At 39.7% G+C, this 13216-nt stretch overlaps 1 protein-coding gene across 4 annotated transcripts in view; it reads left to right on the top strand.

Annotated features, from left to right (window-relative positions):
• ZDHHC2 (zinc finger DHHC-type palmitoyltransferase 2) overlaps window positions 1-13216 on the top strand; it is a 59397-nt gene that overhangs the window by 19471 nt on the left and 26710 nt on the right. For all 4 annotated transcript variants that reach the window (XM_039539139.1, XM_039539140.1, XM_039539138.1 and 1 more), the window contains 3 exons: window positions 2354-2448; window positions 9453-9573; window positions 10677-10746. In XM_039539139.1, the coding sequence (XP_039395073.1) occupies window positions 2354-2448; window positions 9453-9573; window positions 10677-10746 (286 nt within the window). The remainder of the gene's footprint in view (window positions 1-2353; window positions 2449-9452; window positions 9574-10676; window positions 10747-13216) is intronic.

Below are 13216 nucleotides of genomic sequence, written 5' to 3'. Positions count from 1 at the left end.
ACACTAAGAGTATTAATCATATCTTTAAAATTCTTATTAATGATGCTTTTAGCCATATCTGATACTTTTACCTACTAAAAGAGACTGGCCTCAGCAGATTCTTCATTTCCTATACACTCCCCTCAATTTTCTGCTCTTGGCTTCATTAGCACTAGCTGTTCCATTCCAGGAGAATCTTTTCTTTCTTCTTTACCACCTGAGCCAATTATGTTATTCCTCATTCCTCTTTAGGGAAACAAAGTTTAGAGGGAAAGGGTGGGAATGTCTTTTGAAAGCATCTGTGGCTGTTGAGAAGACTCCAGGAAATGAGCCCACCTGTATCCTCATGCCACGTTAGTGAGGGAAGAAAGTGTAGCTGTCCTTCATTTCCATGACTCTGGACACAAGACTGCCTTCACCCAGAACAATGTTGACTCATTGGAATCTGGTCAAAGGCAGCTGGACATGGATGCTGATGTAGTTCTCTGGGGTAAACTCTCCTGCACCCTCATCTGCAGGTTAAATATGGTGGTGTGTAAAGTTTCCTGCACAGTAGCAGGTTTTCCAGCAGCATGGCCAGCCCCTGTATGAGGAAGGCTGGTGGTACACCCTCTTGTCCTGTGGATAAGTTAGAGTTCTCTTTCACCCATAGATGTAGGGAGAAGGTGGCAGAACTCTCTCTTCCCTCACTCACTCACTCAATCGCTCAGGGAGGTATCTGGTAGAATCTTCCCTCGTGGGCATGATACACCTTTGATTCCAGCAAATGGAGGGAAAAGAAATTTGTGGGGCTAAGGAAAAAGATGTAATACTGTGGAATCTGTGGCATCTGTCCATGAAGTGCCATTACCAAATTAAGCAGCAAAGAATCCTGTGGCACCTTATAGACTAACAGACGTTAGCAGCAAAGAATCCTGTGGCACCTTATAGAGCCCTGAAAAATCGATCGCTACCCGCCGATACGGCGGGTAGTGTAGACGTAGCCTTTGTTGTAGTTTAGTGAGTCTGCAGAATTGCTAAACTCTTCAAGCTTTCCCTGGCCACCCTAACTCCACAGTGAGACTTCATAAATTTCCAGGGACCTTTCTGATCCCAGACCTAATTCCCAGACTCCATACCTCGAGGCATTGAATCTGGTATGTCAGTGGAATAAAACTTTCACTGGATAGCGGTTCCTTCCTCCTCCTTAAAAATGGTAGATGAAATTGAGATCTGTTTCCCAGTATTGTATTAGAGGTAAAATGTACAGGGAATAACACTCACAAATTAGCAAAAGGATATGGTACAGAGAAAGTCATATAATCAATATTTGCTTTCTTACCCATGTTTTGTACCATCATATTACTTATTTTCAAAATAGCAGATATTAATCTTGAGGCAATGTGTATTAAGGAGTAAATACAAATTGTTCTGACAAATGATCAAAGCTATCAAATAAAGTGACCAGTGCAGATGCTGATGTAATAAAGTGATATTTGCTTGCTATTGACCTGTGATATTCTGACTGATCTGAAGAATAGACTTACTGTTTGCCGAAACCAGTTGTCAGACTCCAGTTTGTCCTGTTTAGCAAAGTACCATACAGTATGGTTTGATTCAGGTTTTTGTTTTTACAAATAAGTTAATTTATGACTGGCATGTGAACTGAGAATACATTTTTAAAGAGTTTCTGCTTGTCTTTAACTTTAACAAAAATTCAGTGCCAGCTACATTACTCCACTGTTACTTTTGATATTTTGAACTCACAAAAGTGGGAAAATTCAGAGCTGAAGCTGCTGCTACAACTTTTACTCTGCCCTCTTGCATGTGTGCATTATGGAAACGTCATTAGCACTGAGTAATCTGGCGAATTACTTGGCAAGTGTTGCCAACTCCCTCAACTTTTTCACAATGGCATGATTTTGACTGGGGCTGAAGCCAGTCTCACAATGATGAGAGACGCCCCAGACCACTAGTGAATTTGAGCCCTTTGATTGGCTGCTTGCCCCGCTTGAGTAACTCCTGGGGCAGAATAACCAATCAGAACTGCTACAGGGTGCTGTGTCACTCTCTCCCTTGCAATCCGAAGCCGTTTTCACAGGAGGGGAGGAGCTAAAGGGCCCGGTAGCATCTGGCCTGGGAGGCTGGTGCCTGGGCAAATTTGAGTAGCATTGCAACATGGTGCATGGGGTCACAATGCCAGTAACATTTGCAGCAACTATTAAAAGTTGTAGTGTGTGTTACAAGTTGCAGTTTCTGCAACAAAATTGTGGCACATGATTTTCTTGCAGCCTTAATGATGCTGATAGTTTGCATATATAATGTAATTAATATGTTGTTGTTGTTGTTGTTCTCTTCTTTATAATATATTAATTACATCCCTCTTTAATTTTAGTTGTGTGCCTGATTGCCTATCACCTATTTTTCATGCTGTTTGTCTGGTCTTACTGGAAAACAATCTTTACGTTACCAATGAATCCTTCAAAAGAAGTAAGTTGAGATTTGGGACAAATTACATTTATGTTCGTTTCTGATATATGCAGTTTTCAAGTGATTTTTAAGTGGTCAAATGATATTTGGGGGGCTGGATAACTTTACGCTTTATATCTTGTATACCTGAAGGTCACCAGTTCTAATGTGGCCCTGGCTGGTAGTGATAAGTATTTGTTACCATCATGTTGGTGGTTTGATATATTATGGGAAAGAAATTAAATGTAGCAAACGTTTGTGTGCTAACAGAGGACACTAAAATAAAAATGTTTTAGTTAGGGAGATGTCCATTCTTTGGGGGGTAGTGTACATAAATATATAATTTTTTGCAAATGTATTTGAGATGGAGTGTTTTAAGTTCTCCCCTTAGTTCAGATATCCTATTGTCCTAGTGTCAGTTATATTCTGAAAAATCAGTTTTTGCCTACCATTGAAGAAGTACTGTTTTCTGAACATACACAATCAAGTCCTCATGCTGTCATTGCACGAAGGGGTAAGAGGGACTTCTAAAGTGGACAACCCCTACTGGCTCAGCCAGAGAGAGTCTCACTTGTGGGTCACCTTGTAGAACAGCTGCCTTTGAGAATCCCAATTAGTCTTTGCTCAGGTAAGGTCTAGGATTTTCATACTGTAAGTCCAGCTACAGTTGACTCAGCTAATCAGTTCAATCTAAATTCTAATGTCTAGTTATAATACTACAGAGGGATCGGATAAGAAGGATCCACTTGTCTGGAGGAATATGAGGAAGATGGAGCAGAATGCTGAATTCATCCTAATAAGCTCCAAGAATAGTACATGTTGCCTCTTGAATCGGGTTTATTCTCTAGGTACCATTCTTTGAAGCATATGGAACTTTCACACTGGGAATTGGGAAAACTCGAAGACAAAATTATGCTTCTCTTATGCACTACAATCATTAGAACTACTTGTGTGAGTAAAACAGGCAGGATTTGGCCCTAATTTTGAAGAATAGTTATCCGTTGCTTTTTCAAAGTATTCACTACATAAGCAAGAAGTACATTTTCCTGTGTAATTTATCCAGTTACCATACTATGGACTCACTACCATGCCTCCATAGTTGAGATTGCATTAAGAGTTTTTATTTTGTTTCCCTCATCCTCTCTGTTTGATCTCAGAAAGCAAACTGGTTGAAATTTTCTGGATAATGTAAAAGAAAAGGATAATTTTTCATCCAGCAAATTTCATGGCTGTGCAGTAGTTTCCATATCCAAGTTAATCAAAACTTAACAGCTTGAAAAAATCATGCAGAGCTTCAGAAAATGTTCTTAATCTCCACTGCCTCTGCCACAGGGTTCACTTTTAAACTCTCAAATTGGCACATGTACTTTGGCCTACATTGAGCATAGGATTATTTGTAAAGTCATGGAGCTTTTTAAAAAGGTGAATAACAATGTAGTTGTCATTTTTAAAGGAATCTCCTTCATTATATTTGGTGTATGAAAGTAAACCATGTCTATTAGCCAGCCAAACCAGCTGCTTATCAAGATAGTTAAGACCAAAGCAGATTGTGAAGAACTTCAAAAAGATCTCACAAAACTAAGTGATTGGGCAACAAAATGGCAAATGAAATTTAATGTGGATAAATGTAAAGTAATGCACATTGGAAAAAATAACCCCAACTATACATACAACATGATGGGGGGCTAATTTAGCTACAACGAGTCAGGAAAAAGATCTTGGAGTTATCGTGGATAGTTCTCTGAAGATGTCCACGCAGTGTGCAGAGGCGGTCAAAAAAGCAAACAGGATGTTAGGAATCATTAAAAAGGGGATAGAGAATAAGACTGAGAATATATTATTGCCCTTATATAAATCCATGGTACGCCCACATCTCGAATACTGTGTACAGATGTGGTCTCCTCACCTCAAAAAAGATATTCTAGCACTAGAAAAGGTTCAGAAAAGAGCAACTAAAATGATTAGGGGTTTAGAGAGGGTCCCATATGAGGAAAGATTAAAGAGGCTAGGACTCTTCAGTTTGGAAAAGAGAAGACTAAGGGGGGACATGATAGAGGTATATAAAATCATGAGTGATGTTGAGAAAGTGGATAAGGAAAAGTTATTTACTTATTCCCATAATACAAGAACTAGGGGTCACCAAATGAAATTAATAGGCAGCAGGTTTAAAACAAATAAAAGGAAGAAGTTCTTCTTCACGCAGCGCACAGTCAACTTGTGGAACTCCTTACCTGAGGAGGTTGTGAAGGCTAGGACTATAACAATGTTTAAAAGGGGACTGGATAAATTCATGGAGGCTAAGTCCATAAATGGCTATTAGCCAGAATGGGTAAGAATGGTGTCCCTAGCCTCTGTTCGTCAGAGGATGGAGATGGATGGCAGGAGAGAGATCACTTGATCATTGCCTGTTAGGTTCACTCCCTCAGGGGCACCTGGCATTGACCACTGTCGGTAGACAGATACTGGGCTAGATGGACCTTTGGTCTGACCCGGTACGGCCTTTCTTATGTTCTTATGCTACCTTCTGTCTCCCTGCCCCCTTGGACACTCCTTTATTCCCTCATGGGTCTTGCACAACACCCCACCTTCCTCCATTGGCCCTCATCCTGCAAGTAAGCTAAATAAACTGGCCATGCTTAACTAGCCAAAATTGTCTTCAGGGCTGGGATGGACGTGGAGATCTATGTTACTCCACCTCCATTCTGAGCTCCAGATGTCCACTGCTTTAATGCTACTTATGAGGGGGAAAGGAGTCCAGGAGAGCTGGCTGTATTTTAAAGAAGCCTTATTGAGGGCACAGGAACAAACCATCCCGATGTGCAGAAAGAATAGCAAATATGACAGGCGACCAGATTGGCTTAACAGTGAAATCTTCGGTGAGCTTAAACTGAAAAAGAAAGCTTACAAGAAGTGGAAACTTGGACAGATGACTAGGGAGGAGTATAAAAATATTGCTTGAGCATGCCGGGGTGTAATCAGGAAGGCCAAGGCACAATTGGAGTTGCAGCTAGCAAGGGATGTGAAGCGTTTCTACATGTATGTTAGCAACAAGAAGGTGGCCAGGGAAAGTGTGGGACCCTTACTGAATGGGGAGGCAATCTGGTGACAGATGATATGGAAAAAGCTGAAGTACTCAATGCTTATTTTGTCTTGGTCTTCAAAGACAAGGTCAGCTCCTAGCTGGTGCACTGGACAACACAGTATGGGGAGGAGGTGAGCAGCTCTCAGTCGTGAAAGAACAGGTTAAGGACTATTTAGAAAAGCTGGACATGCACAAGTCCATGGATCCAGAACTAATGCATCCAAGGGTGCTGAGGGAGTTGGAGGATTGGGCCAAAAGAAATCTAATGAGGTTCAACAAGGACAAGTGCAGAGTTGAAGAATCCCATGGTCCATTACAGGTTGAGGACTGACTGGCTAAGTGGCAGTTCTGCAGAAAAGGACCTGGGGATTACAGTGGATGAGAAGCTGGATATGACTCAGCAGTGTGCCCTTGTTGCCAAGAAGGCCAACGGCATATTGGGCTGTATTAGTAGGAGCATTGCCAGCAGATCGAGGGAAGTGATTATCCTCCTCTATTCAGCACTTGTGAGGCCACACCTGGAGTATTGCATCCAGTATTGATCCCCCCACTACAGAAGGGATGTGGACAAATTGGAGAGAGTCCAGTGAAGGGCAACAAAAATGATTAGGGGATGAGGGCACATGACTTACGAGGAGAGGCTGAGGGAACTGGGCTTATTTAGTCTGCAGAAGAGAAGAGTGAGGAGGGATTTGATAGCAGCCTTCAACTACCTGAAGGAGGGTTCCAAAGAGGATGGAGCTAGGCTGTTCTCAGTGGTGGCAGATGACAGAACAAGAAGCAATGGTTTCAAGTTGCAGTGGGGGAGGTCTAAGTTAGATATTAGGAAACACTATTTCAGTAGGAGAGTGGTGGTGAAGCACTGGAATGGGTCACCTAGGGAGGTAGTGGAATCTCTATCCTTAGAGGTTTTTAAGGCCTGGCTTGACAAAGCCCTGGTTGGGATGATTTAGTTGGTGTTGGTCCTGCTTTGAGCAGGGGATTGGACTAGATGACCCCCTGAGGTCTCTTCCAACCCTAATTTTCTATGATTCTATGCTCCTACCCCAGACCCACAAGTTTGGCTCCCATATTCCTTCACCACCACCCAGGAAAAATACTCAAGATAATTAGATAACATAAGTTATACAGGGGGAAGTAGGGAGAGCACCATCGAATCCACGTAGGTAAATACATTATGGATGTGCTTGTCATGTGATCTCCATAGTTGCAGGTCAATTAAGAGTCCTTTTGTAAATCATATTTTAACCATCCTACTCTCCACAAACCCCACTACCATTTTATAGCAAAGAGCTATTACTAAGAAAAGTTTTATGATTAAGAAGAAAATGTTCAGCCATGTAGGAGGAAAAACTTCAAGTGGCAAGCACTCATCATGAGCCTTTTTCAAAAAGTATAAACAATTTGCTTTTCACTGGTTTATGCACAAGAATTGGATAGTAAGTTTGATGCTGAATTGCTTATGTAACCTTAACTTGTGATTTCCATGGTTAATGTTGGGCTTTTTCAAATGTCCCCTCTGCCCCCCCTTTTTTTTAAACTTGAATTATGAACACTTTTACAAATAATTTATCATGAAAAATCATTGAAGTAATGAACTGTTTGTTTAGAGAAACATTCTGCAACAATACAGTCATCAGTGACTTCTGTTGAGCTTAATTTAGCAACATTTGCTGTATCTTTTTGTGGGGGAAAATTAACTTTTTTTTTAAGTTAATCTATTTTTCATTTGGTATTTACATGCTACGATTTTTATAATTATACTCTTTTGGAGTGTTGGGTTGCGCATGAAGACAATATAGGAATAATTAGAAGAGGGATCCATTCAAATTCTTACAGACCAATTTCAGTAAAAGATGTTGAGAAAAGGCTGCTACTGAGTGCTAATCATATGATAAATCATTAATTATACCTGGGGTGGAAAGCAACTATTTCATATTGTTAGAGTTTAAAATGGACTATCGGATTAAATGCAGCAAATTTAGGTATTAGAAGGCAATGTCTACTGTTCCAGTAGTGCCTTTGAACGTCATTGTCAGCGACATTATGCAACAACATCCTTGTTCAGCAGTGTAGAAATAGATGCTAAAGGACACGTCTACTGGACATCATTCCTTTAATTAATTACAAGTAATTTAGTGCTACAAAATACTCTGGCTTCTAGGTAAGCATAAAATGATGTAAAGTAGAACCTCAGAGTTATGAACACCTCAGGAATGGAGATTGTTTAACTCTGAAATGTTCATAACTTTGAACAAAATGTTCTGGTTGTGCTTTCAGAAGTTTACAACTGAACATTGACTTAATACAGCTTGAAACTTTACTATGCGGAAGAAAAATGCTGTTTTTAGCCATCTTAATTTGAATGAAACCAGGGGCGGCTCCAGGCCCCAGCACGCCAAGCGCGTGCTTGGGGTGGCATGCCACGGGGGGCGCTCTTCCGGTTGCCGGGAGGGCGGCAGGCGGCTCTGGTGGACCTCCTGCAGGCGTGCCTGCGGAGGGTCCGTTGCTCCCGCGGCTCCGGTGGTCCACCAAAGCCGCGGGACCAGCGGACCCCCAGAGCTGCCTGCCGCCCTCCCTGCGACCGGCAGAGCGCCCCCCGCGGCATGCCGCCCTGCTTGGGGCGGTGAAATGTCTAGAGCCGCTCCTGAATGAAACAAGCCCAGAAGCCATTTCTTTGCCTTGTCAAATCTTTTTTTAAAAAGTTTCCCTTTATTTTTTAGTAGTTTACATTTAACACAGTACTGTACTGTATTTGTCCTTTTTTGTCTTTGCTGCTGCCTGATTGCATACTTCCAGTTCAAAATGAGGTGTGTAGTTGTTCATAACTCTGGTGCTCAGAACTCTGAGGTTCTACTGTAATACTACTCCTATTCCTTTATAGCAGTGGTCCCCAACCTTTTAGTCTGGCGGGCGCCAGACGAAGGACCGTGGCAGCGGTCGAGCATCTGCTGAAATGCCGCCAAATTTCGGCAGCATTTCGGCGGTGACGCCTCTCTGTGACATCGCTTGTCGGCGGCAAGCAGCGTCATCGAGAGGCGTCGCCGCCAAAATGCCGCCGAATTTCAGCAGCATTTCGGCGGATGCTCGACCGCCGGCCAGGACGCGGGCGCATTTAGATGCCCTCGTGGGTGCCTGGCACCCACGGGCACCATGTTGGGGACCCCTGCTTTATAAGGTTAAAGTAGCCATAACTCCCTAGTATGTTCTTCCTGTGCTGCTTGAGTAGTCTGTCCAGATGTGTTGAGGGAGAAAATTGACATTGCATAGCGTGCACTAATTTGTTGACTTTGCTAAGTATGATTCCTTAACACAATTCCCCTTCCTGCTTTCCTGCCTATTGCGTATTATATTTTCTTTTCTTTGCCCCCGCTTATGACATTGAAAAACTAAAGTAACTAACTCCTGTTCAGTAGCCAGTTGGATTTATTCAGTACCACGGGGTGGACTTTGGGCTTGTCTAAAGGAACACTTAGTGTCAACTTGGGATGTGAATTTAAATCTACTCTGCATTAGCCTGCTGCGGATGAACTGTGTGGACCCTGCTGACATGCATTAACAGTTCATTAATAAGCTTTGACCTAGTCTTCTTTGAAACTTGTGGAGAGAATGGTAATCAAATGGTCTAAGGATATAACAATTAATCTTGCTTAATTTTAAACATTTGGAGTTCCTGTTTTACCTTAAGGAGAGCAATCAATATTAGGTTGACACACAGTGGAATCAGGAAATGTTTTAAATTGCTTTTGACTAAGAAGAGAAATAAAAAAAACACCAAAACTTGAATTTGTGTCTCTTGGGAACAATGGGTTATTTGCTACAGTATTTTGCACATACAGCTACTCCATCATTATTTAACAAATACGTTTTTCTTTAGTTGGAGTAAAAGTCCATAAAGAGGTAATTTTATAGGCATTAGTAATTTAAAATTGTTATTTTCCAGTTCCATCTGTCATATGCAGACAAAGAACTGCTGGAAAGGGAGCCTAGAGGTGAAGTCCAACAAGAAATTTTTAGGCGAGCAGCCAAGGACCTTCCCATCTATACAAGGACAATGTCTGGAGGTAAATGCTGTTTGTTCCTGTGGTCAATGAGACAAATGTCTTGGTACATTTCACTGTCAGTAGGAAGTGAGATTTCTAGATATTGTTTTAAAAAAATGAATCGTCTTTCAAAGCTTAAAAGAAAAAACTGACCTAAGAATGATTCCTATTACTGCAAATGCAGATTCTATGTAATAATGAGTAATTATGGTAATAGAATTAACAAGACACTAAAAACGTAAAAAAAGTTAATACTCAAATATTAGTCAAAGTTAATCTGATTTTTCTAATTTGCTTTATACACACCCACAATTTGTAACTGAAGACTGATTGAAAACACTCTAATACTGTTAAAATCCTAACTAGTGTCAAGACTGGTTTCAAAAGCAGCACTAGTTTACCTGTAGTTATTGATAGCTTGCAGTATTAACAAACACTACAAGAAGGTGAAATGTATATTTTAAGGTTATGTAATTCGACTTATTTTTCATTCCTGAAAAGGTAAATATTAATATCAAATTGTCCATGGCACCTACTATTGTGGCACCTATGCACATCTGCTACAGTGATGAAGAAATATCAGCAAGAGCAAACACCAAATCTAAAAACTAAACAGTCAAAGGCCTTACATTATATCATCAGTGTCATTAGTTTAATTATGCATGTCTGCCAAGTAAGCGAATCCTAAAGGCAATATACAAAATAAAATCTATTATTAGCATAAACTCCTAAAATGGCTTCTTAGAATTAATGTGAATTTATTTATTAATTACTAATCATGTTACATAACCTTTTACTGTATTTTTAGGTTTTGCAATGCTGACTTTTCTTCATTTGAAAAGTAGCCTCAGTGAAAAGCTTTAATAAATAATACAGAATGCAATTGGAATATTTCTCATGTGTATTAAAAATTCAAAATGCTCTTGATTAGTAGCTCTGAGCCAGCCTTTATGTGAGGTGCTGAACACTTGCAACTCCCACTAAATTCAAATTGGATCACTTTATTGGAAGTTTCAGGGAATTCAGGATCTGATATAAATATTTATTTTTGAGTGGGTCTAACTGTTAAAATGTGCATAACCTTATGTTAGATCTAATGTTACATGGATATTTTTTCTTCTCAGCAATCAGGTACTGTGACAGATGCCAACTTGTAAAACCAGACCGCTGCCATCACTGTTCCGTGTGTGACAAGTAAGAACAATTTTTTAATGTTAAATAATAATTGTTAAATCTTGTTCATGCAAAAGAAAATAATTATAAAAAAATGCCTCTGCTAAATGGTAAAGAACTGAGCAATACATTTTTGCTACTTTCTTATTTAGTACAAAAAATATTTGGTGTTTTGTTACAAAAACACTCTGAAAGGTATTTTTAAAGGTTTGTTTCTACTTTTAATTTTCTTTACAAATATCAAGAATGTTTACTTTTCTTTTTTTGTTTTTTATTGGACAATTTCTTGGGTGAGTTCAGGGAGGTGTGATTTAAATCAGTGATTAAAAGTACGAGTTTTAATCATGATCTAAATCAGCAAACAGGAAACCTTGATTTAAATAATTAATCTTGTATTATAGCTGTACTTTTTAGTTATTTTTCTAAAGAGAGATACTTTTCTCACTGGTAACCATTAAAACATGTTGTTTTGTCACTAAATATAGCCTTTATTATCCATTTGATACTCTTTTTTGCTAACTTGTAGCTATATTTGTATACATTTATTTAAGCAATTATATAGCTTAATATACATTTATTCAGATTTTTATTTTCAGAAAATAGCAAATGAGCCATTTCTTGTTTTACTAGATTTTTTTTTTAACTTGTGATATGTGTCAAGCTGCCTTTGCATGGAAATTGGAATTCAATGAAAAATGAACAAAACCAGCATTTTAAATTGTTTGTTTTTTAATAAATAAAACTATCCTAAATGTGTAGGATACATTAAAAAAATCAGCTTCATCAAACTATGTTTTGTATTTCAAACTGATTTATTAAACAAAAGTAGTATTCTCTGTAGTTAGTGAATTGAACAGTGATTCTGTCCACCATGTCCTTTTGGGATTTTAGAACTAGTAGATCTCATCCTCACACCTTGGTTTTTATTCATGTATTGTAAGAGGAAAACAAGCATTCCTGCTTTTTCAGCTCCCAGTGGGTTGCTCAACTTTGAATGAACTAGTCATTGAACTGAGCTAGTTGAATAAACTGAATTTAAGCTGTTATTCTCTCTGCCGCTGTCAAAAGCTAGGTTTAGCACTTCAATAAATTCTGGCTCCAGGTTCTTAGCCAGTGACTTTCACCAGTTCAGTGGCTTGAATTTCTTTAAAATTGTGGCAGCAAACATATACTTACTGAATATTCAATTTAATGTAGTTTAAATTATTTTAATAGATTTATAGTAAATTTAGGCCTTAAATGTCAGTTTCAAATTAAATTTTAAATAGGTTTATTTTTAAAAAGAAAAAATGTATTGAATTTAAATTTTAAAAAATTTTCACTGATTTTACTCACCCTAGATAACTCGCATGTGGATTAGGAGTGCTCTCATCCCTTAGTAGAAGGGTGAGGGTGTTGAATTGTTAATGAAGAGCTTTTCTCCTGAGTGTTTTAGTTAAATTGCTGTTAACAACATGTGGAGCTTTAAACAGTCCAAATAAAGATCACTAGCCTTCTTAAATAATCATATATCACTTCCTTGGTATCTCTGAGGTCTTAAACTTACTAGTTCTCCAGTCAATCATTGTCTTCCAGAGTGGACATAATTTTTGAAGGATGAAGACCTGGATCCTTCCTCCCCCCCCCTCCCCCGCACACACACACACGAAGCTCCTCCACACTTGGATCCTGCCGGGATGAGCCTGCCTGTCCACATGGCATGGAGGGTCAGGGCTCTGAGGTGTTTCTGGGGCAGGCCCAGCCCTTGCACTGTGTCAAGGTTGAGTGTAGCTCATCGCCGAGTCCATGTCCTGGGTCGGGGGCTGCAGGGTGATCTCCCACCTCTGTGTAGCCAGTCGCCTGTGCTCCCCAGTGCCATCCTGGAGCCTCCACATTTATTTATTGACAAAAAAAATTGCAAAATTTTAAGATATTGTGTGCATAATTTTTATATTTTTGGTGCAGGATTCCCTCAAGAGTAATTAGCCTAGTGCTTAGGAGCCCTAGTCATGGACCAGGACCCCATTGTGCTAGATGCTGTACAAACACAGAAAAGACAATTCTTTCCCCGAAGAGATGGATACAAACAGACAGACGGGGAGTACAAGGAAAGAAACAGTATTGGTCAGCATGGGTAGGCAGTGGTCTCAGCACACAAGCAGCCTAACTGATGTCAGGAATTTTGTAGACATCGCAGCAAAGGAGAGTTTAAAAAAAGAGTTTAAAGGAGTACTGAGGTAGCTTTGCAGTTGTTTAGACGGTGTGCCTCCCAAGCATGAGGAGCAGCTTGAGAGAAAGCACAAATGTGCTTGTATGAAAATTTAACAATTGGGCATTGGAGGCTGGCATCATAGGTTGATCTTTGTGAACTTCTGCAACAACTTGTGGATAATGTAAATACAAATTCATGGTGGTGTGCTCATATATAATGACTTGTTAAGTTATGTAACATAATATGGCAAAACTGTAATTTGAACTGCCAACTACACTTTTCAAAGGAGGAAAAAGCCTA

This window comes from Mauremys reevesii, linkage group 5, assembly GCF_016161935.1.
Source record: "Mauremys reevesii isolate NIE-2019 linkage group 5, ASM1616193v1, whole genome shotgun sequence".
In the NCBI taxonomy this organism is placed as follows: Eukaryota; Metazoa; Chordata; order Testudines; family Geoemydidae; genus Mauremys; species Mauremys reevesii.
The sequence above is the reverse complement of the archived record's forward strand: the minus strand, read 5'-3'. Positions and strand labels throughout refer to the sequence as shown.